Source organism: Pseudonaja textilis, chromosome 4, assembly GCF_049901715.1.
Source record: "Pseudonaja textilis isolate UNSWEBS1 chromosome 4, rPseTex1.2, whole genome shotgun sequence".
Lineage (NCBI taxonomy): Eukaryota > Metazoa > Chordata > Lepidosauria > Squamata > Elapidae > Pseudonaja > Pseudonaja textilis.
In genome coordinates this window covers 12,234,141-12,258,077 of record NC_141993.1, presented here as the reverse complement: position 1 = coordinate 12,258,077, position 23,937 = coordinate 12,234,141, and the positions used below count along the sequence as shown (strand labels likewise).

Genomic DNA, 23,937 nt, shown 5'->3' with positions numbered 1-23,937 from the left:
CAAGTCAACTTTGTAAACTTTGTTACCATCCACTAACTTTTCATTTTACTAAGCAGGTTTAGAAATGTAGAGTCGACTAGAATTCTTTATTGACCAAGTGTCACACAAGGAATTGGACACACAAGGCATTAGTTTTTAACGTTGTATTTAAGATACAATCTTTCTCTTTTGGGAGCTGAAATATAAACACTAATGGGAATGCCCTGCATTTGAAAACGTGGTGTGCTAAGCTGTCTGAAAAAGTGTAGGTGATTTTTGGTGCAACTTCCCTCTCCTTCAGAAATTTAAATACAGTTGAGGCTGTATGATGTTGAATATTTTAAGCAATTCTTTAGAAATGTTGCAAGTAGAGGCTAGATGGCAGCACAACAGTGTGCAATAACTGGTGTAAACATTCCATGTCAGACCAGTGTCATATTTCCTGTTTATGATTATGTAATTCACTTGGCAACTGTAGTATTAATATTCACAACTGTGTTTATTTGTTTGTTCCTGAAACAAATGAAGCTAACTGTATGCTTCACAGATTATGTGTGCTCGAGTTTGTGCCAAATATCCTCTTGCCTAGAATTTAGCACACTTTGCATGTCTGTTTTTCTAAATTATACCCTGATTAAAATGGCCTCGTTTGTAGAATTCTGACACTAGATACAAAGTGCCATTAGTGCCATTCTGTTTCACCTAGAAAGCAATCTATGTTGTTATCCACAAGTAATACGAATATCATTTTCACATAAATAGCATAGATGCACGCGTCTCTTGAGAAATGCTTTTGTATGTAAATTTATGCTTTTGGAATTAAGAAGCAGACGTCTTAACTGCTGTGTCAGTGAAATGGTAGTATCTGTATCTGGCGATGCATTATGCGTACTTTGTTACATTTTACAATTTTGTTCATTCAAAGGTGTCCCGTGTGTTCACAGTATTAAAATGTAAAAACATGCTGTGGGCATGAAATAAATGCTTTCTTGTATGGAGCATCTGCCTAAAAAGTAGAGTGTTCTCTGTTTAATTTTAGTTTTCGTTCTATAATGCAGATAAAGAGTATACATTTTAAAATATTCTTTAGGTGCAAATTTATATAAAGAGGCATTTAATGATCTCCAGTTATTCCCCTGAAAATATTAATGCTTTGTGCATTAAATAATCAGGGGTGGGGATTAATTTTGATGTAGGAAAATTTGCAAGAGGGCAGAATGATCAATGCAGGACGACAACGTGTAATTATAAAGGAGAAAAGGGAGTTGGCATAATCTTCTTTATGGCTTATTATTCAATTAATTGTATGAGTGATGAAGTAAGGGCCAGGGCATCCATTTTCTCAGGTATACAGAAATAGCTGGTTACAACAAGCCAGTGAGACAAGTCAGATAATAATAGAATTTTTTTTAAAAAGAGAAGAAACATGGCTTCTCTTACTTTTTAATCCTCGTTTTATTGGTAAATTATGGGAATCCTAATTTCGGAAAGCAGAAATCCATCCATCTATTTGACAGTAGTAATATTCCTAGTATGAAGCATTTTTAGAGACTTTACTTTGTGAGACAGCCTGCTGCTACTCAAAAATGCAGTACCGGTAGTAGTTAAACTGAGTCAAAAGTCTTCAGTGGTTTTTTGAGTATTTCTTCTCTGTGGCTGCTCAATAAAAACTGAGCACAGATTCCAGATTTAATCATGAATTGCACCTTATAAAATATGGACCCTGGGATTTTTTTTAAATGTAGTTTGAAAAGCATGCAAGAAACATTTGAATACCGTATGATTAAATCCGGTTACATTTATGGGTTGGATATCTTAATTATCCATCAGCTGCAAGGCCTCAAGCAAGGCTTAAGCTGGTTTTCTGGAGGTTTTGTTTTAATTTTTTTTTGTTAAAAAACATGTATTGCTCTGCTGCTTTTCCATCTAGAAACCTGTCAACATTTTTGTTTTCAAACTATTAAAGCTGTACATTTTTCTTATTGTTTGAAGATTTGCAATAAGCAACTGCAGGATTGTAGAGGTCATTCTGTGTCACACTGAGCCAAAGCAAACCTATAAAGAGAATGTGGCTGGAATCACAGTCAATGGCGATCAGCTTTATTCAGAATAAAGCAATAAATTTGTTTTTAGAAATTCACCCTGGAGTTAGCAGGGAAGAATGAAGAGAATAGATTATTTTTATTGTAAGTATAAGAAGCCGTAATGGAGAATATTTTAAAGTCAAGAATATTTTAATGGACTTATTTATAATTCCAAATGCTCTGAACTATTATTTATGAATTATCTATTAAATTGGTATTATTACAATAGATTAACAAAGGAGTAGAAAAAAGAGGAAAATGAAAATAAACCAATTATAATGCAAAAAGGTGACGATCTAATCGCTTTAAAGAATATCAAGAACATGGATATCTCATTTGGTTTTTTTAATGAGACAGATTTTTTCCCCTTATCTCTGAGGATGTATATCCGTAGCAATGGAAATCCTGCAGTAAATGTAGAATAAATGCTGTGGAGTTATGGCTAGATGGGCACAGCATCCCTCTGTGGCATCCTTGGTGCTCTCTGAGCTTGTTTCCCTGCAGACATTTCATTACCTGAACTAGGTAACATCATCAGTGCTAGGAGGAAGAAGCATTGGCCCTCAACCTTCTAGCATTGATGATGTCACCCAGTTGGGTAAGGAAATGTCTCCAAGAGAACCACCAAGCTTAGAGAGCATCCTCATTTCAACCCCGCAGTACCAATTTATTTATATCTCTGTGCTTAAACAGAAACACATTTCAAAAGTATGGGCCCCAAAACCATGAAGAAATAGACTGAAAACTTGCCAAAGCTTGGTTAGAAGAGTGATTTCCAGAACTGTAGTTTAGCAAAAGTCATTGCGCTTTTTTTTTTTTTTTTGGCGTCCTAGAGTCAATAAGAGGATGAAAGGCTGAGGCTCATAGTAGGGTTTGTTTTTCACCATGGCAACTGACATCCCTGTCCATGTGATTGTTTGGTTGGCCCCAGGCAGACTAGCAATGTGGTAGCAGTGTCAGTGGTTGCACCTCTGTGATTGGATACAGGCCGGGAGGTCTCCTTGAATCCCCCCAGGGGTTGCTATGGCAACTGCAGTAATAAGCCTAAACCCAACCTCTGCCCCTTGTCCCTGCCTGGTCTCCCTTCATTGGGAAGTAGTTTATTTTAATCATCTTTTGCTTTCTTTCCTAAAGGTACGGCACCTGCCTTCCCCCTTCAGCTGTGACGTAATGTAGAAGAGCAGTTCTCTATGTATGGAAAGGTTAAAAATCCAGTGCTATTTGGTGGATTTTTGTAAACTTAAATATGTTGACTAAGTCCTTTTTTGTAAAAGAAATACTGCCGTTTTGACGGTCAACCTTTTTAAAATCAAATTACACAATGTTTGTAAATTAGTGGGCGAGATACAACTATCTGCTGCTTCCTCACCCATTTAGTACAAAGAGCTTGGAATCTACAATCTGTTAGAATGAAAGGAATAGGAGTATTAATTCAGTTTACCCTTTCCTCTTAAGGGAAGAGTGAACTATCAGTTGCGGTACTGTAAAATATTAGTGGGACTTTAGTAGTATTCCATTTCTACATACTTATTACATACTTTCTTATTAACAAATTGTAATCTGTAAAGTTAATAACAGCATTCAGAGAAAGACGTATCACCTGGGAAACCTCAAACGTTTTAATAACTTAATAAAAGTTTTCATAAATGCCTTTTGTCCCAGTACTTGAGTCTAGGCTTACAGACATAATTCTATCCGTATGATTGGAATATTTCTTCAAGGCCAATAGTCAAATATATGCAAATCAAATGAATTACCTTCCAAATCCTTGGTTTTGTACCTGGAAAATACGACACATCTAACCAGAAATTATTTGGCTTTCATAGCCCCTCCCCTATTTTACTCCAATAATATTAAGAACTTTCATAGAGATGCTTGATTAACCGTGTGTCCTCAAGTTGCTTTCAACTCTTAGCAAACACCTAGGTAGATTTTTCTCCACAAGGATCCATCCCTTATTATTGTGTTCTTTCAAGTCTCCCACTGGTGTCCCCATTGCCACCCTACTTGAGTCCCTCCTTGTTGCTGGTCAACCTCTTCCACACTTTCCTAGACATATTTTAGTATTTGAATATAATTGTATCACGTTAGTCATTGTAGCTTTCAATTATGTTTTATCGTTTACAAGTTTCAATAAGTTAGTACTGAAATGGGTGTAATTTTTTCTCATTGTATCTTACGCTGGTCTATGGCTGAAATAAAGATCTGTTTTAACCTGAATACTTAGCACATATTTTAAGAGGCCCGGGGTTAATTATAATTTTTTTCACTTCAATATTACCTGTCCTGGATAGTTGGAAACTGCTCCAATCGTTGACCATTATAAAGTTCTCTTCTATAGTTACAGAAACTGCAATAAAGAGTTTCTTTCAAACTACATGTATGTTAGTCGGACTTAAAGAAACATAGTCTGGTGGGCTCAGCTGGAAGTCATTTCTTGTGCCTTGCAGGATATCTTGAACAACCTTGAGTCGTGTGATCTTGAAGATGATGATCTTATGCTTGATGTCGACTTACCCGAAGACACACCCTGTGATAATGGTTAGTGAAAGGATCCTTCTGAAGTGTCTGGAATCTGCATTACTGTTGCTACTTGGATCCCACCTTTGATCTCTATTAAGCCAAGAGAACCAACAACTTATAGGGTGAAATCTGGAGGACACCAAGGCTGTGCATATAGAGAGAGGCATTTATCTCAGGGTACAGCAGGGGTGTCCAACCTTGGCAACTTTTAAGATTTGTTAGGTCTGTGGAGATTCTCAGTCATCTAGGTCAGGGGTCGCCAACCTTTTGAACCTCAGGACCACCACTCATAATTTTAAATCCCACGGACCAGAGACCCTGAGAAAATCCCCCAAAAAGTCTGCAGGAAAATTCCCCACCCTGTTTTCCTAACGATTGATCATTATTTGGGATCACAGGATACCGTCTCCAGCTCCATTCTCGGGGAGAGAGAGAGAGAGAGAGAGAGACTTTTGGCTTCATGCAAGGAAAGCAGCAGAAGTCTTTCTTTCTCTTCCCCAAACTCCGACCGGTGGCCAGGTGAGGCGAGTGGGGCAAGTTGCCCCCTCCGCCTTTTCCCCCCTCCCCTCATTACCTCGTGTTTTTTGCAATGCAAGGGACGCAATCCTTGTGTTCCGGTGGGCCATGTGGCGGCTCAGCCTTTTGTTCCCACACAGCCTGGATTAATTGCTCTGGGGGTGACATTTCTCTGCGGACCACCAAAATTTTCTCACAGGCCACCAGTGGCCCCTGGCCTAGGTGATAGTTGTCCCAAGGGTGCTTTTTCAAGAGGCAACTGGACTTTCTGGTTTTTCTTTGAAAACGTTCTGCTTCTCATCTGAAGAAGCTTCTTGAATGAGAAGTGAAACGTTTTCAAAGCAAAACCAGAAAGTCCGGTTGCCTCTTGAAAAAGCACCTTTGGGATAAGATTTGTGGACTTCAGCTCCCAGAATTCCCAAAGATGGCTGAGGAATTCTGGAAGGTGAAGTCTACAAGTCTTAAACTTGCCAAAGTTGGACACCTCTGCCCGTACAACTTTGTTTTATGCTCAAGTAAGGCCATTAAAATTATCCCCACCCGTTTAATTTTTCTGAAGTTTCTGAACAGAGCAATGCTTTTGAAAAGGGAGTTTGTACAGAAGCCCATTCAGAGGTTTCTCCGCTTCCATTTCTCTCCCATTTTTAGAGCCATCATTTTCAGCTAGTCTTTTTTTAAACGAGTTCTCACTGATGCTTTTGTTATAACAGGGTTAAAATTACAGTGTATCCTTTTGTTTTAAACAACAAAAGTACCCTAACCAAAGGCAACTAGCCAGATAAGTATACAGAAAACCTCTCTGAAGTCTGGAAATTAAGGAACCAAAGCTGTTATGTTTAGATCCAGAGCAGAGGGATTAGAATTCCAGTGGAAAGTTAGGAAAAAGCCGAAGAGAGCCAGAGTTTGACTGTAGGTGTAGGCCGGGTTTCTTTTTTACTGGATACGTTTAAGTCTTGCTTTAATGTGGGTTCAGAAAACAGGACTTGGGATTCGGTGGCCTCTTTCCCCTCCCAAGATTGTGCGATTCACGAATTCAGCAGTTAACTACATCTTTGCCCGAAGGCTGATTGACCCCCATCAAGTGCTAAAGTAATTCATAGGTTTATAATTTTCTGCCTCCCTTTTGGAGTCTGTGATGGAACTTGCCCTCTATTTATAGCAATTGTTCTGTGGCAAGAAGTATGCAACTTGGAGGATGGGAGTTGTAAGTCACAAGGTCAAACTGGGCTGCTTTCCCAACTCTACGCAAGCAGATCAGGAAGCAAGGCCTATTTGTCCCTGTCTTCTGCAAAACTATGAGTAGGCAGCCGAGCAGCAGCTAGGAAAAGGGCCACGCCGCCAAGGCTTAGCCATGAGAAGAAGAACAGTTTTAGGTAAGTGGAAAGCTGAACGGGTTTCTTTCAAACTTTTCTTCTCCAGCTGCGCTTCTTGGTGCCTTGGTTTGGCTTTTAAGCTCTCCAAACAATTGCCTCATCCAGTTGTCAGAAACCAGACTGGTTGTTTTGGGAGGCACTGATGGATGTGTGTGTGTATGTGTGTGTTTAGAAGTTTCATGTTGCATGGTAAAATGAGTGTTCTAAAACTTTTCCTAAATTAATAAAGCTCTCCAAAGATCATGTTTCATCATTGATTATGTAAGTGCAGGCAGGGGAAAATCCTTGTGAAGAATAAGGGCTGTTTTGTCTGCTTTAAGTTGCATTTGGGGAGATAGCAAAGGAACGGCTTGGTTCTTTATTTTTCATGCAGCTTAAAGAAAGAATTTAAGTTATCAAACTGCAGTTTTACTATACTGGAAGCCAGTTAATTTCAGCATAACTAGAATCGTATTTCTGTTGTTTGATGTGTTATGGAGAAGAAAACTGGAGTTTTACATTTATATCTTACCTCTGATCATCACAATATGGTGAACTAAAATTACCTTTTCTGTGCCCATTCTATACCGAATTTATGTGCAATTCCCTGACTTCGTTATGGCCAACTGTGAGATAATTAAGAGTGCTATCCGATACCTGTTTTGGTTTTAGTGTTGATACTAGTTCTACTTAAATCAATGCTGCTTTATTTTCTTCTGTTGGTACAGAGGAATGTGACAATATGAACCGTTATGAGCGCCCGGACAGAAATATTCGACAGCAGAAAGCGGAGGGGCTCTGGAAGAGAACACCCCAGAGGTGGAATACTCAGGATCATTATCATCTTAGTCCCACTGAGCACTACTCCCACATCAGAAATGATCTGAACAGGTATGATACCCTGAGGAGGAAAAGGTTGAAGGTTGGGGTTTGGGATTACTTCAGGAGCCATTAAGCATTAGAGAGTTTCCCCCCAAAGTTAAAAATCAACATTTGGACACGGTGATTCTTAGAAAGAAAAGACAGCAGTCCAGGGAATTCTAAAATGTCCCTAACACGGACAAAAACAACACTCTACCTTGAGTTTGAAGTGGCTGTTTTCCATTTCCGATGGGCTACTTTAATCTTTCTGAAATTATTTCAAACTTGGGGCAAAAGAGTGGAAACGAGGCTGTTTCTAGTTGAAGGTGAAACGTTCACCTTCACAGTTGATAGACACCTTCAAAAGCCTAAACAAAAATGAACCTCTTTCTGTGGGAGTTGAGTCCTGGGTATAATTTATCAAAGATTGCTAATATTTTAAGATTGCACTTTGTGTGAAGATAACTGGACGACCTACAAGGCAAGAGCAAGAGTAACCATATTAAAAGCAAAGCAATAAAATGTGAATAGGACAGAACAAATGTGACAGAATAAATAAAAAAATGTACACGTACTTTTCAGTACCTGGGAAAGTAGAGCTTGATCTGAGGGTGAAATACCAGTGACACCAGTGAAACTCTTGAGGGAAACCCTTGAGAGTTGGAAAGTCACCATAGAAGAGATTCTCTCCACTACCCCAGCCAGACAGATTTTCTGGCCGGGATTCAGAGCAGAGAACATCTCTCTGATCTTGGGCAGCTAGAGAGAATACTGCATTGCTCTTAAATTCAATACAGAAGTTCACTTCTCCTGTGGAGACTTAATAAAAGAAGGGTCTTTACTAACATCCTCCAAACTCTGTTTCAGGGGTGGCAACTATGTCGATTCTCCCCCTGTCAGTCATCTCGAAGGCTATGGGGCATCAGGCTTTTATCCACCACTGAGGAGTTTGCCAGCAAATACTGTTTTATTGGACGAAATGACCCTTCGGCATATGGTCCAAGAATGCACAGCGGTGAAAACCCAGCTCTTAAAAATGAAAAGAATACTCCATCAGGTTAGTGAGGAGAAAAGTAGCACGTCCTTACCTTTTCTATTATGAAACTAAATATCTAATATTTAAAGTTGCTTGAAGTTGGCTGCTGAAACAGTAGTAAACCCTATGTTCTGGACTGGAGCCTCTTGAATTGGAAATCTCTTGTTTTGGGTGTCAAAGGCACCATCATGAGCAATATTATAGCTGTTCTCAGCAAGTTTTGGAAGTGTACCACGTGCACAAGCACTATTGTGTATAGTACAAAATATTCTATGGCAGGCTTAATCCCTGTGTCCCGAAGAGTCTAGCTTGCATTTCAGGTTTGGAAATGTTTTGAACATCCCTATCTTCTAGTAGTAATAATAGTAAATATTTCCATTCCTGCAGGATGGAGGGTTGAGAGGAATAGAATAGAAAATAGAATAGAATAGAATAGAATAGAATAGAATAGAATAGAATAGAATAGTTTATTGGCCAAGTGAGATTGGACACACAAGGAATTTGTCTTGGTGCAAATGCTCTCAGTGTGCATAAAAGAAAAGATACATTCGTTAAGAATCAAGAATCATAACGTACAACACTTAATGATAGTCATAGGGTACAATCAGCGATCAAATCATACTAGGAAACAGTCAATAGAAATAGAAAGGTCATCATGTCTGAGGAATGTCTTTTCCCAAACTCTGGGAATTTGGGTTTTCAGGTTCACGGGTGTTGCAGCGAATGGGGGCAACCAGGGCATCACTTCAAATAGCAATAGCATTTTTAATTCATTAAAATTCAAAATCTTAATTCCGTTCTGCTTGAGATTCAGCTGGCTGGGGAATTTGGGAAGTTGAAGTCCACATGTGTTACAGCTGCCAAGGTTGAAGAGCCCTGATCGAAAACAAGGCAGTCTGACTGAACTCTCTTTGAAAAGTAGCTGTGGCAGGGTTCCTCACAGTCACAAATGCTTTTGGCCTGGGAAAAGAGGATTAAAGTATCACAGCAATATAAATCGGTTGGGTTCCTCCAGGGCTAATGTTGCCGCTTGCTGATTATGCTAATTGGAGTTGGAACATCAACTTATTAAATCATTCATGGCTCCCATTGTAGCCCCAGCCAGGGAGAGGAATGTGGCCTGTTAAAAACAGGTTGTGATGTCAACAATGATGCAGTCTGTCTGAATACCAAAGGTCAGCCTTTGTGCTTTCACATGCAGCTCCGTAGCCCACATTGCGGAAGACTGCTTCTTCCAGTTACTGTAGAAAATACACGAAGAATTCAAAGTAGACCCAATAGAGGCAAAATAAAATCAGTAAAGTGGGTTGCTGTGTAAATAACACAGTTGTTTAAACTTTTAAAAACACAATGGTCTCCTTTTGAAAACTGTTTTTCGTACAGATTGAGAAGCTGATTTTTTTTTCTTGTGAAAATAAAAGAATAAAGATCAGGGGGAAAAGGTTTTCTACACATTGGCTTATTGGTCTATGATCTTAACATCTTCTCAAGGCCAAGAGCCTTTTAGTAGGCAGTGACTGCTTTTTTTTTTAGTAGCAGGGCTGCCTTTTGTAGACACCAAGATAAAGACCTTGTTCCAGACCCGGCCTGGCGTTTTCCTCTCTGGGAGAACGCTGAGGAGATTTCCTTTCTGTTTTAGAATGCGTCTGTGTTGTTCTCCAGTCACTAAGTCATATCTGAATGCTCGCGATCCTATGGATCAGGCCACCCCAGGGATGGGATGCTACCGGTCGTGCCCGGCTCTGAAGAACAGCAGACACAGAACCGGTTCTGTGTCTGCTGCTGTTAGGCCCACCCGCCCTCCCAGGCTTTTATCTGTCCTTTATTTCCTGCTTTTTCAACCTAAGATGCTTTGCGCGGCACAGGTGAGGTTGAAAAAGTAAAAAAAAAGTGGCTTTTTGAATGCTGCACACCTGTACGCAGCGCTTTTCAGCTGTCTAGGCGGCACAGCCTAAGGTTTTTTTTTTTTACACACGTGCGTAGCAGTCACCAAACTGGTAGTAACACTGGTTGAATCCCACCCCTGGGCCACCTCCATCCTCCCTTCCTGGACTCTGCCCAAACTCACATTCTCTGCTACCGACTTAATCATGTCATCTTCCGCCGTCCCCTTCACCTTTTGCCTCATCTGTGTACGTGCTGCTTAAAAATGGGCAGAAACAAACCTCCCCCCCCCTCGCCCCAATTTCCAACCATTATGTTGCTAAAAATCATGGGTGTGTGTGTGTGTGTGCATGAGCCCCATCAGAACAGATGAGGAATCTCAACTTAAGCCCTCCTGGATCTAAACGCACCCCAGATGGCCTTGTGTTTTGTTTTGTTTTATTATCTTATTTATTATTTTAATTTAATTTTAATTTATTATTTATTTGCAACATCACTTTTACTTATTTCTCTGCCTTTGATTCCTTCATAAAAGTATTCAGCCAGAAACTGCACAGATGTATGCCCTACCCTGCCTCACCCATGCGAGAGTTCAACCTCCTCCCACTATTTTAGACTGAAAACAGAGAGCGTAGTTTTTTCCAAGCTTTTCACAGACAACCCGACAGGTTTCAGGAAAGGAAAGGAAGAGGGTTTGTTTTCTCAGTCATTAGGACAATGGAAGGAGCGGATGCCCGAGAGGGCAGGACTAAGGTTAATTTTCTTCATGGCTGTGTCTCGGCTCGGCTCTTCTCATGAAGAAGAAGAGAGGCCTTAGTGGGCTCCAGCTTTTGGAGCTGAAGGTCCCTCAGAAAGGAGAGAAAAGCCAAGGAAGACTAAACAGGAGAGCTGTGCAAGGAGGCTGTGGGCTTATAGAAAATGCCCAGCAGAGGTAGTCAGAAGGATCCAGCCAGCTAATTGAGAAATTCGGAACAGAATAGTTTCAGAAACCTCAAAAGGGAGCATATTCCCCCAGAGGCCAGGTTGGAGAGGCCTATTTGTTGCAGAAGTACAGTGGGAAAGTGAGCCCCGGAGCAGGTAACCAAGACAAGGCTTTAAGCACTTGGCAAGCATCAAAAATAAAGAGTTCTTTATATACTTAAAAAGAGGCACAGGCCTTTGTGCCGTTGAAGATAGGTTTAGAGCAGCCGCCAAGAAAAGGCAGACGAAAAATGAGTAACTATTAGAAGAGTCTTAGCTTGCTCCTAATCTTGCTTAACTTGCTCCCAGTCTTAACCCAGTCTTGGATTTGGCTAGTCTGAAGAAAAGAAGAATTAGGCAGGACAATGATAGCAGTTTTTCAGTATTTGAGGGGCTGCTACAAAGAAGAGGGGGATTCAATTATTCTCCAAAGAAACAGGGCAGGACAAGAAATCATGGTTGGAAACTGATCAAAGAGAGAAGCAACCCAGAATTAAGGAGCAACTTCCTAACAGTGAGGACAATTAACCAGTGGAACAGAAGTTGTGGATGCTTCATCACTAGAGGCTGCTTTTAAGAAGACACTGGACAGTCACTTGTCTGAGATGGTATAAATTCTCCTGCTTGAGCACGGGGCTGGACTAGATGACCTCCGAAGTCTTTTCAGGTCTGTTGTATTAGCCCATCTAGCAAAAGCCAATGAGTAACTCTTGAAGGCCCAGGAGAAGGATTTCAGGCTGGCTGTAGTTGTGAAAGGCTCAAGAGAAGCAACGCATCTGGCAGTAATGAAGAGCTTAATCAGCCAACCAGAAATGACCCCCAGTGATGGCAGCAAGCCCTAGGGGTTGTGAGGGTGGGCTTCCCTCCAGGCTGCCCCTGAATTGACAAGGTATTGGAATAGGTTGCTTTATTTCATTGCTTTGGTCAGCAGAGGAGGGGAGAGAAAATGTAATTCTTGCCAAGATATCAAAAAGGCCATTACAGCAACTCTGGGCAGTTGTGTTAAAATGGTTGGTTCCTTTTGGTTGTTTTTTTTTTGTTGTTGGGTGGCTTATCTTGTCGTTTGGATTTACTGTAGGATCTGTCCCTCATGGAAGCATTTGTGAAAAGAAGGCAGCCAATAAAGATTTCTCTGATTTTAGTTGAAAAAAATGAAATTCCTGAGGCATTTTTCATGCAAAAATCCCCTTACTGTCCTTCCTTTTGTTTATAGTAGGTTGTTCAACTAGGGTTTAAATTGTTTAAGCCTTAATTTCGCAAGTCTGGATATCTTTGTAAGATTTAAGTGCTCAAAACCATAACAAAACGTTGCTCTTTTGCAGAATGATGAAAACATGTCACTACACAACATCTCATTCACAGTGCCATCAAGTCCAGAAGAGCCAGAACCCGAACCAATGTTTAAGGTAAAATGGCTGTTGACAATTTTGCAGATGAGACCTTAGAATGGATATTGAAGAAGTTTGATTCTGCTAGGAAGATCACACCAGACAGACCACAGATATAGAGAATCTGATATCTGTTCTAAACTATTTATAGGTCTTAGTTAAAACAATTCTAAGCTGTATGTTTTTCTCATTACAGAATTATTTTTTTCAGGGTTGGGATGCTTGTACTACCATCTTAAATCTCCAAAATAGATTAGGTGCTTAAATAAAACTATTTTAAAAGGAGCCATGTAGAGATGCAGAATTTAAGGGAATAATGTAGAATAGGAACAGATTAATTAAAATAAATGGGCATACAAAATTATTTAAAAACCAGATTATATATAACAGAACAGACCGCTCTAATTAATACTTTTAAACATGTGAAAGAGGGAGAAACGAAAATACCAGAAGGCCTTTAAAAGTTAGATTACAACATGAATATAAAAAAACATCACAAACAAGTAATTTAATAGACTTGAGTGGGGAAAATGTCCAATTAATAATAAAACTGTAAAGTCTCTAAATGGAGATTGTATGTAGGCAGTCCCTAACTTATGTAACATTCAGTTTTGGAAAGTATTGTATAATCCAGTTTTTCAGAATAAATTGAATTATGCTTCCTACAGTTTTGGATGTGCTATGTAAATGATCATATTTAATGGGTAGCTAACTTAATTTTTATGTAAGTCTTGTAATATATGGACTACGTGAAAGATGGTAGCATTTGTAGAATGTTCACTACACGTAGCAGTTGTTTTGTGAATGGCAAGCATCAGAAAATGTATTCACTGATTGTGAATTGCTGAGGTCTCCCAGCGAGATGGATGGCAAACAAACTTAATGAATAAGAGAACTATGAGGGTATAGATACCGATAATATCTGCAATTTGTACTATTCTTTGGTAATGTGAAATCCATTATTCAGTCCTGGTTTCAAAGCCATACTTTTTCCTTCCGCAGAAGATAATTAGACATTATAATGTTTCTCAAAACCCATTAATACCTTAATTTATGGGGTTTTTTTTATGCCAGACTGACGAATTACTGAGCGAGATCACACAGCTGAAAGACGATTTGAAAAAGAAAGACAAGACCATCCAAGAACTTGAACGCCGTCTTGTAAGTAATTATGCCGCGCATGAAAATAAATGCGATCATAGTAATGGCATAAAATGGTTGTGCACCTGGGCTGCACAAAGGTTTTAGGAAAGAGGCACTTGCATTTTCTCTCGGGAAGGCTGGTGCTGTGGCGGTTTTGGTCCACTCTTAGTGGATCCGTTTAATTTGAATTTGTATCTGCACTGCCTTTGGACTGAAGCTGGCTTTGGATCCCCCTGTGAGGTAGCCTCAATGTGGCTGTTCTTGGTCTTCACTGGGTTGTCTCTCTTCTCTCTGCATGAAGGCTGTTGGGTGTGGCTGTCACAAAGGCAGCAAGATGCCTGAAGCAACCACGTGCAGCTTTGCTGACAAATTCACCCAGACAACCTGGAGAAGAAATGCGGTGAGTCCTTTACTGGAAAATATGCTCCTTGCATAGAGGTGCTTCCTTACGGTGTTTTACTTGCAGTTGTATAATTGGGTATCATACTTCAATATACATGTAGGAGTGGTGCGATGGTCTGGAGGTGGAGCTCTTGCCTCACAGTCAGGAGGCTGTGAGTTTGATCCAAGGTAGAGACAGATATTTTTTTTTTCTCTGGGCACGATGAGAATATATCTGCTGAACAAAACTTCTCATTGGGGACAGAAAGGGCATCCGGCCAGTAAACACTCCGCCAGCTCCATTCACTTGCCCAGACTCCGGGATTATGGGGTCGTTAAAAGAAGATGATGATACTTCAATATGCAAGTAGTCTTTGACTTAAAACCATTCATTTAGTGATTATTCAAACTTGCAACAACACTGAAAAAAATTGACTTAAGGCCGACCAGTTGGTCCCCACACTTGTGGCATTGTAGCATTCCCACCTGGGGCACATGGCAACCGGCCTGTATTTATGACGGTTGTAGCATCCCTGGATCATATGAGCTGGTTTCTAATAAAGTTTTATTTGGGTTTTCACACATACAAAATACAAGTAAAACATCTTTTTTGAAAATAGCATGGTCCCAGGTTGAACTTCTTTATACAGACACAAAACTCAATTTCATGCTTCTTTTTTGTATTCTATTCCATATCTTATACTATTTTACATTTTCTATATAGTTTTTCCCCTCTTTTAATTTTCTCAATTTTATTTTGATTATCTCATCTCAATTCAAATCATTATATTTATACTTTTGTCTGTTCTGTTTCAATTTCATATCTTTTCTCATTAAACAAATTTTCTCGTGTAGTTACTAATATGACACCTTTATATATTTTAATTACATCCATTCAACTCTTATTTAAACTTCAATATATACCTTAAGTTTATGACCTTCAATATTATACATAATACATAACTTCCCATCGAATTCTGCTTGGTACATTCTTATAATACACACTATATTTAAAAAAAAAAGAAAGATTGTAAATATGTGTAATTATAAACCCTCATTCCATTCCAGTTCAGTTCTATCATTAATAATAATTAAAATCTTAACATCCTTAATACTTCTGTTCAATTAAATATCATACTTCCTTAAAAACACATATAATCTCCATAATTAATTTTTCCCTTATTTCTCTTCACATATGTTTTGTAAATCAATAAATACACCTTTTGTTACATTTGTTTATTGACAAGCATTCCACTGAATTACAATAGCTATTTTATCAGACATTTTAATCATACATTGTTTCATATTTTCTAAAATTATTTCTGCTTCTAATATAACCATACGATCTTATGTACCTTTGCGGAATCCCTTTTTCCATTAAGTTTTCACCCATTATCTCTAAATAGGCCCTGTTTCTCTATATTTTGCTTCTGTCCTTTATAACTTCTTTTCCTTTCTTTCTTCCCTCTCATCTTCTCCCTCCTCTTTTTACCCCCTTGTCTCTCTAGTTCTAATTCTCTCTTCTGCATTTCCCTCTTCTGTTGCTTTCTGATTTTATACTTATTTTTCACTCTATTTTTTTTTTTGGAGTTGTTTGTCTCAGTCTTAAACTTTCCCTTCTCTTTTCCCCCTTTCCTTTTTTCCCCCATCTAAGATTGCTTGTTCATTAAAGATGGCTTCTTCTTTGTCGCAAACTTTTTGTTCTGCAGGCATTTCTTGTTGTTTCTCATAATTCCAAATCTCCATTTCTAAAAACTGAAATATGAAGCCAAAAGAACCTCTCCCTTCTTGTGCATCTTTTTTGTACTTTTTAAGTTCCATTTTCAGTTCTTCTAAAAGTGGAGCCATTTTAAACAGTTTTAAACATTATTTTCAGCATTAAATGCCTGTTTATGTCAAAGTGGATTTTTTTTCCAATTTCTTGCTTAAGTCTCTTAGCTGTGAGTATAGGAAAAGGAGAAAACCAAATCTTTTCCCCTTTCTCTCTCCTTCGCAGCTTAAAAATCTTCTTATTGAACAGTGTTATTGTTTTTTAACAGTTTTAATTCCAGAGTACCTACCGTATTTGTTGCTTTTGCTATTTGAGCCTGTCAACCAAAACTTTCTCTTCTTATCTTCCTCCTGCACATTCTTTTCCGGTCGAGTTCTTCTTTGTGGTGGCCATTTCTGACCACTGCAACCGCCTTCGGGAAAGGGAGTAATGGCCAGCTGGGGAGGAGAGATGTGGCTCTCCTCAACCCTCCTGGCTGTCTCCCCGCTCTTCACCACCTCTACGGGGTGGCTTAGCCCGAAACCAACTGGCTCGGGGCACTCCAGCGGCAAGCATGGATCGAAGCCTCGCAGAGACGAGGTTTTGGTCTGTCGCTGAAGAAGCTCAAACCGGAAGTTCCATATGAGCTGGTTTCTGAGGTCACATGTGGTGTCACAGTCAGTGAGGGAAGCCAAATTTGCTTAACAATTCTGCATTATGTCTAACAATTCCAGGGATTTGCTTGGCAAAAACCCTGTAAAGTTGGATGTGATTCAATTAAGGACCGCCTTGCTAAGAAATGGACATTTTGACTCCAGTTGTGGTCATAAGTCCATCATTGCTATGGTGTGTATACTTTTTAGTGACATTTTCACTATCACTTTTTTTTTATAATCTTTGTTTACAGAAAACATTTTATAGTCTTTTAAGGTTTAGAATTCTGGGCTTCCCTCATTCATCCTATTTTAGGTACTCGTTCAAAAAGCGGGCATTGTATTTCTTAGATTCATTAATACTGGATTTTATGCATTAGTCTACGCCAAGGCTCTTCAAACTTGACAGCTTTAAGACTTGTGGACTTCAATGCCCAGAATTCCTGAGCTAACATGACTGGAGGAGGAATTATGGGAGTTGAAGTCCACAAGTCTTAAAAGCTGTCAAGTTTGAAGGCCCCTGGTCTACATGGCAAATACTGAAAAAATTTGGATTGATCTCTGCAAAAACTGGGGGTAATTCTGAATATACCTCATACCCCAGTCAGATTCAACACACCTTTTTCTAAATTAATGGGAAAAGTTTACTAATCAACACATTTCCTTGATAATTTTCTTTACCTTGACTATTTAGAAATCACTATTTCAGTTTTCTTTGTGGTTCTGGAATTTAAAAAATACTACTGTATATTATAGTATAAAACCCTACTCCAGTTTTATTTTTTAGTAACTGTACTTTCATGTAAGATATAAACAACCCATAAAGTACATAGATAATTTACTGAAGATTTAAATGACATGGGTATTGCATAAAATGCCAGGATAACAAATGTCAGTATAATAAGTCAAACGCATCTATGGAACATGTTTGGAAAGTCATGCTAATTTTTTTTTTAATTAAAAAAGGTGATATGTTGAAAGTTAAAATTTTTACAAATGAATATACTAAATCTTTTCGTGATCACCTTGTGCATTTCTTTTTGTTGTTGCTTTTGGGAATTAGAAAGGAATGAGCACATTTTTTTTCTTTAAAATTTTTGGAGGGATTTTAACAGTTGGTTTCGATCTACAGAATCACCAAAACATAGTTCAACTCTAAAACTTTAAGAAAAAAAAAAAGAATTAACCTTTCAGATGAAGTTGAAAAGCCATCAGGTTTTTTTCCCCTCAGGCTCATAGCTTTTAATCATCCTTGTATTTCTGCATTCTTCTATTTTTGCCCAAAAATAACTAAACAGGGCAGCAAGATATTGTAATCTATTTTTCTGCAAATAGATAAAATAAAAACATGAAAATGTATATAGCCTGATCATTTCACTTCATTTATTTTTTAAATTATATTTATGTAATGACATATGCCAATAACTACACCTGGAGATTTACACAAAAGGTAAATCAAAAGTATGCTTCTGAGTATTGTTTTAAAGATATTAAACACCTATATCTAATTCCTGAAATAGGAATGTGTATTTCATTTCTTTAAAACAATATGCTCAGAATTTCCAAACACAACCAAAGCTGTAGTTGCACCTGATAGATAAATCTGGAGAGATTTAATTAATCCTATTCCAATTTGTAAGCTTATTAAATTCAGGCTGGATTGCATAATGTTAGTTGGATGCCTAGAAGCTTGACAAACATTTTCAACATGTTTTCATAAATTATCCTTCATATCGAAGGAAATATTGAGTGAGATGGTACCAAGAGTGGTTGGAGGCTGCTATTACTGTATTAAATGAGGACATGAAGGAAATAGAGACTTAACAAATTCGCAGATGGCAACAAGAAACAAAATTAAATGATTTTGAAAAGTTAGGGAAGAGACTGAAAATAACAAATTTAATCAGACAAATTTCAAGAAAGAAAAGAAAAACCAAATTCATTAATAGAGGATTCAGGAGAGATGAAGAAAGGATTCTAAGAACTGTGATGATTATGAACTGAATGGGTCAGAAGTCTGACCTTTGGGGTGTTATTAAATTATACCTTCTAAAGTAGGAAGAAATAGTTTCTGTACAAGTCAAACTTCTTAAATTCTGCGTCCAGTTCCAGACACTTCACTGGAAGAAGAGTTACTTTAAATAAACATGAGAGGATGCACAAAAGGTCATCCCAGAGAGTCAGCTCCAGGAAAGTAAGTCTTACAAGGAGAGATTGATGGAGGTGGAGGTTAGCCTTGTGAAGGCAGTTAAGATCCAACTCCTACAGAGATGTTGTTCAGTAGAGGATCAGGAACAGTCTACAGTGGTGTGTGCAAACATTTCCGCTGAAGGCCACAGAAACTTTCCTGACAGTAAAAGCAATTTAGTAATGGAAAGACTGAGATAGCGAGTAGATAACTCTGGATGCGTTCAAGCAGAAAGGAATAACTGCTTCTGAATCTCTCTAAGAAGCAGTTTTAGGTAAAGGTTCCCCTTGCACATACGTGCTAGTCGTTTCCAGCTCTAGGGGGCGCTGCTCATCTCCGTTACAAAGCCGAAGAGCCAGCGCTGTCTAAAGAGGTCTCCATGGTCATGTGGCGGGCATGACTAAACGCTGAAGGCACACGGGACACTGTTACCTTCCCATCAAAGTGGTCCCTATTTTTCTACTTGCATTTTTACATGCTTTCAAACTGCTAGGTTGGCAGAAGCTGGGACAAGTAACGGGAGCTCATTCCATTATGCGGTGCTAGGGATTCAAACCTCTGAACTGCTGACCTTTCAGATCGACAAGCGCAACGTCTTATCTACTCAGCCCACGGCATCAGTTTACAGAGTTCAGGCCTGGGTAAAGATGCAGCTGCTTAAATAATCCAAAGAAGGGACTCTGTTTGCTGTGAAGGCCTTCTTTCAAAAGATTTATATTCAAAGGACGTGTCCTGCCTTCTTAACTCCTACTGCGGAGTCCCCTATCAGAAATGAGGGATGACCAGGACGGAGGCATTCTTCATCCTGGGGCCTTGCTGATAGAACTTTCTTCCATGAAAATTCTTTTTTTAGTTTTCCAGATTTCCGAAGCTTATGAAGTTTGCTTGTTTTACCTTGATTGTATATTCTATGATTTACTGAAATATTTCACATACGTTTCCTTGGGATCTTCCTGGTGGGTAAACCACTTACCTCCATTTAATTATTAATTTCATTCAAAATAACTAAAATCTCTGCAATTCCTTGCCCCATTTTGGTTTTTTTGTTTGTTTAGAATTTCCCCATTTTTAGCTTCTGTGTTGAGCTAAAAATCTTTGGAAAGAATTTTAAAAAAGATCCCAGCAATGTTTATCACATGGGTTGTGTGACATGTTAAAACGTAAAAGGTAGTCCTTGACTTACAACCACTGTTAGTGACTGTTTGAAGTTGCAGTAAAAAGTAACTTGCAACTTGGTCCTCGCGCAGACCATTGCAGCATCCCCACAATCACACAAATATGGTTTGGGCACTCGGCAACCCTCATTCATTTATGACACAGTGTCTCACGGCCACCAGTCCCTATTTGCAACCATCCCAGACCCAACAAGCAGAGTGTCAGGGCTCCGACAAATCCACCCTCATTCAAATCATAAGTCTCTAGCTGCATCTATTTATTAGGAGTGACCATGTCGGCGTTACCTGGGTGCAGCCAACACTAAGATACATCATTCATTTCCCCCTCGTCCCTGGTCTTCCCCCCACTCCCGGATGTATATTCTCCAATGGGACACATCCATAGCCAAGAGTCATCAATCATGCTCTCCAGTAATAATCTTGCACGCCAACAGTTTTGGCTGCCTAGCAATTATCTGAAGCATTTGAGGAATGCACTACTTTCCTCCTTCCCTTTCTGCTGGCAACTAAAAAGACCAAAGAAGTATGTTTTAGTTGACACAGAGTCAATGGGGAGGCCAGCAGGGAAGGTCGCAAGTCATGGTCATGTGATGTCTCACTTAATGACCCTGATGATTCACTAAACAACAATGGCAAGAGCGGTTGTAAAATCAGGTCCAAATCACGTGATGCCTCATTTAACAACCACACCTGAGCACTACTTACAGTGTCAAATGTCTCTGTTTACGACATATGTGCAGCCAGGCACCAAATTTTGATTTCACTGCTTCCCTTTCAACCTTTTTATGCATACGTGGGGACCCTCTTGATGACATTCAGAAGCACAAAAAAAAAAAAAAAAAAAGGAAGAAGAAGAAAATTCAGAAAATCTGGAAGGGATGAATACTTTTATTTTTCCCCCTGCAGAACTCTGCTTATCATGAGCTACTAGAATCCGGTCTCTGTCTGGAATAAAGAGAGCAGTCGAAGGACGCTTGGCAAACCCAACGACTCCTTTGGGATGGTTAGAATTGCAGCTATTTCTCGTTAAGAGAAAAGGAACAATGTAGCTTTTGGTACTGTTTTTCTCCCCCCACCTGGTTCTGTGTTTTATTTTTATTTTTCTTTCCCCCCGTCTTTCTCCGCACAGAGTGGGCTTTCTGCTCCTTCCTTCTCTCCCTGGCAGGGCTCATTCCAGGGCATCCCTCGGACTCTTCCACCGCAGCGCAGACAGAGTGAGTCTGTCCTCCTCACTCACCCCCGCTCGCCCCTCCCATCCCCCTCACCCCGTGGCTCCACTAGCAGTCCCCCCCTTGCACGCATCCCCCCGTTGCTCCGCTCTCTCTGCCCTCCCTTGCAACAACACCGGACAATCCCTATAACCCCCTCTGCGTCCTTCACTTACTATAAAACTGCCATTGACGACTGGATGGAAACAGTTTTATACAATGGACCTTAAATCGGTCTGGAAGGTTTATTCCTTTCTCCTGCAAAATATAATTGGCTTGCCCTCCTGCCTCCTTCTCCTTCCCTGTGGCTTTTTGAAATGTGTGGCCGTGTTCGTCCCTGTTATTGGCATGCGTACCCACCACCCCAATTTCCTTGCAAAATATTTGTGTAGATACATTCGTGGCAAGCCGTATTTCAATAATACAGGACGCGTTGCTTTCTTCGGAGAATTAAGCTTTGCTTCTAGCTACGTGTGTATGTTTCTCCGCTGGCCTTTCCCTCCAAAAAAACAAAAAAACAGCACGTAACAGCTAAAAGCAGCTTTTTCAATTTTGCATGTTGGATTAATATTACTTATTAACTTGTAACTGTTTGAACTAAAATGGGATGTCTTGTTTGTTTGTATTCTGTTCTTAATGCGCAATAGAAACAACATTTGTGCGGATTTGTAGAGTTCTGATATAGAGACTAGAATTTGGGGTGGGTTGTTAAATTTTTATGAGGGAAATTTTAAAAGCAACACTTCAGATTTTCAAAAGCTAAAAAACCAAAATCTTACGACAGGCTTCATGAGTTTTAACATACGCAGGTTATAGGAAACAGACCTTCAAAGTAAGGACAAAGGTCAGATGGTTTAAAATGTGAAAACCAAGGAATATAGTTCTTTTGTAGTTTAACAACTTGTGTTCCTTGAGTCACTCCTGCATTATTTCAGGGTTTTATGTCAGGGCATCTTAACTTCGAGTATGGGGCACCCATGGCAATTGTCAACCAATATCTGACACAGTGCACAATATTGGTATACTTGTTTGTCATAATTAAATAACAGAAAGGGTTTCAGAATAAGTGGAGATTTCAGTTAATATGTTGTACTTAAGCTAATGTTTAGTTTGACCACAATTTGTTGAACAAACTGGAATTTTGCAGACAAATTGAATCATTGCCTGTTTAGTTGGGCTGCTTTCCCTGCAGTGTGTTATCACTGGAGAGAGAGGGAGAGGGAGGGAGGGAGGGAGAGAGAGAGAGAGAGAGAGAGAGAGAGAGAGAGAGAGAGAGAGAGAGATTTCCACCAGGATTTCTTTTGTTTCTGGATTAATGTTTTGCTTTTGCATAAGTTTTATGTGTGTGCCCTTTTGGAGTGAAGAACTGGGACAGTATAGATTTGGTTTGGATCTGGGTGGTTAAATTCTCCATGTCTAGTTTAGGAAGGAGAAGATCAACATGGAGAATATGGACCTTCAGTAAGGAAGAATCAACAAAGTCTGTAAAGCTTTTTGTAATATGCTTTTTGGCTTCCCTCAGTTAGCAAGGTTCTGTTTTTTCCATAGTTAAACACAAGCCAACACTTACAAATCAACCTTAGCAGTGATGGGATTCAATTTTTTTTACTACCTGTTCTGTGGGCGTGGCTTGGTGGGCATGGCTAGTAAAATCAGAGGTGGGATTTGCCGGTTCTCTGAACTACTCAAAACATCCGCTACTGGTTCTCCAGAACTGGTCAGAACCTGCTGAATACCCACCTCTGAACCCTAGACCATGGTTTCAAATGGAGTGTTGTCCATTTACAGATGGATTAGACTAACTGGAAACAGCTATGCAGAACAAATCCTGATGGTCAGGTATTCAGATCTAGCTGATATAATTTAAGACCTTTCTAAGTGAGTGACTAGCTAGACTGGATTAATGGTTAAACATTTGGGAATTGGCAAAGACTACCCAAAATACAGTCTTTTTCAAAGTTCTATGGAAGGGTAAGCATTATAGTGGTGATCCTTTCACCATCCATTCCTGAGCTTGATGCCATGCTGTGTACAGCAAAATCTGGGAACTGAACTGTAGAGGTGGCCATTTTATTTCATTTGGATCTGACCATATGAAGGATTAATATCTGTATGGGTGTCTCCAAAGGGTTCCAGTTAGCTGAAGCCATATCCTGATTATAAATAGGATTTCTTTGGCTAAAAGCAACAATTTTTAAATATTTTGTAGCAGCTATTAGACTGAAAACCATTTTTTAGTTTACTGCCACTGCTTCTGTTCTGGAACAAATGAACAAAAATACAGAACATAAAGCAAAAGAAATATATGTAATAGTAGATAAATATATTCAGGGGTGGGTTTCTACCAGTTCTGTCCACCTCTGTAGAACCGATAGCTCTGAAGAGCAGCAGACGTAGAACTGGTTCTATGTCTGCTGATGTTTTTGTCCACCTGCCCACCCGGGCTCTTACCTGATCTTTATTTCCTGATTTTTCAACTTCAGCTGCCGAACGAGGCACAGCTGCATTTTAAAAAGCAGGAAAAGAGGGCTGTTTCACAGGCTGCTTCTCAGCACTCAGCATGCTAATGACGGTTTGCAGAGAAGCTCGTAAATCCCTGTCGTATCCCACCTCTGAATATATTGACTTACAAGACATCTGCAAAAACCAAAAAAAGTCTGTTATTAATGTAGCTGAAATGATTCTCATTATTCCACAAAAAATAAAACTTCTTTAAAAAAAAAATCTGCAATGTGTTGGCAACAGAGATTTATCATTGTTTACTTCTGTTGTTCTGCTATGTTTTTCTAAATTCCAAACTAGCTCGAGGTTTTCTGGTAGACTTTCATCAAATCCCAGCCAGGCTTTATTATCCTG

The 23,937-nt window shown here is 39.3% G+C and overlaps 1 protein-coding gene across 6 annotated transcripts in view; it reads left to right on the top strand.

Annotated features, from left to right (window-relative positions):
• CCSER2 (coiled-coil serine rich protein 2) overlaps positions 1-23,937 on the top strand; it is a 48,950-nt gene that overhangs the window by 11,331 nt on the left and 13,682 nt on the right. For 4 of the 6 annotated variants that reach the window (XM_087932236.1, XM_087932238.1, XM_087932235.1 and 1 more), the window contains exons 4-10: positions 4,514-4,604; positions 7,183-7,345; positions 8,183-8,372; positions 12,518-12,601; positions 13,658-13,744; positions 14,028-14,126; positions 21,003-21,087. In XM_087932236.1, coding sequence (XP_087788362.1) covers positions 4,514-4,604; positions 7,183-7,345; positions 8,183-8,372; positions 12,518-12,601; positions 13,658-13,744; positions 14,028-14,126; positions 21,003-21,087 — 799 coding nt within the window. The remainder of the gene's footprint in view (positions 1-4,513; positions 4,605-7,182; positions 7,346-8,182; positions 8,373-12,517; positions 12,602-13,657; positions 13,745-14,027; positions 14,127-21,002; positions 21,088-23,937) is intronic. The other 2 variants (XM_026710996.2, XM_026710997.2) reach the window with 1 other exon arrangement.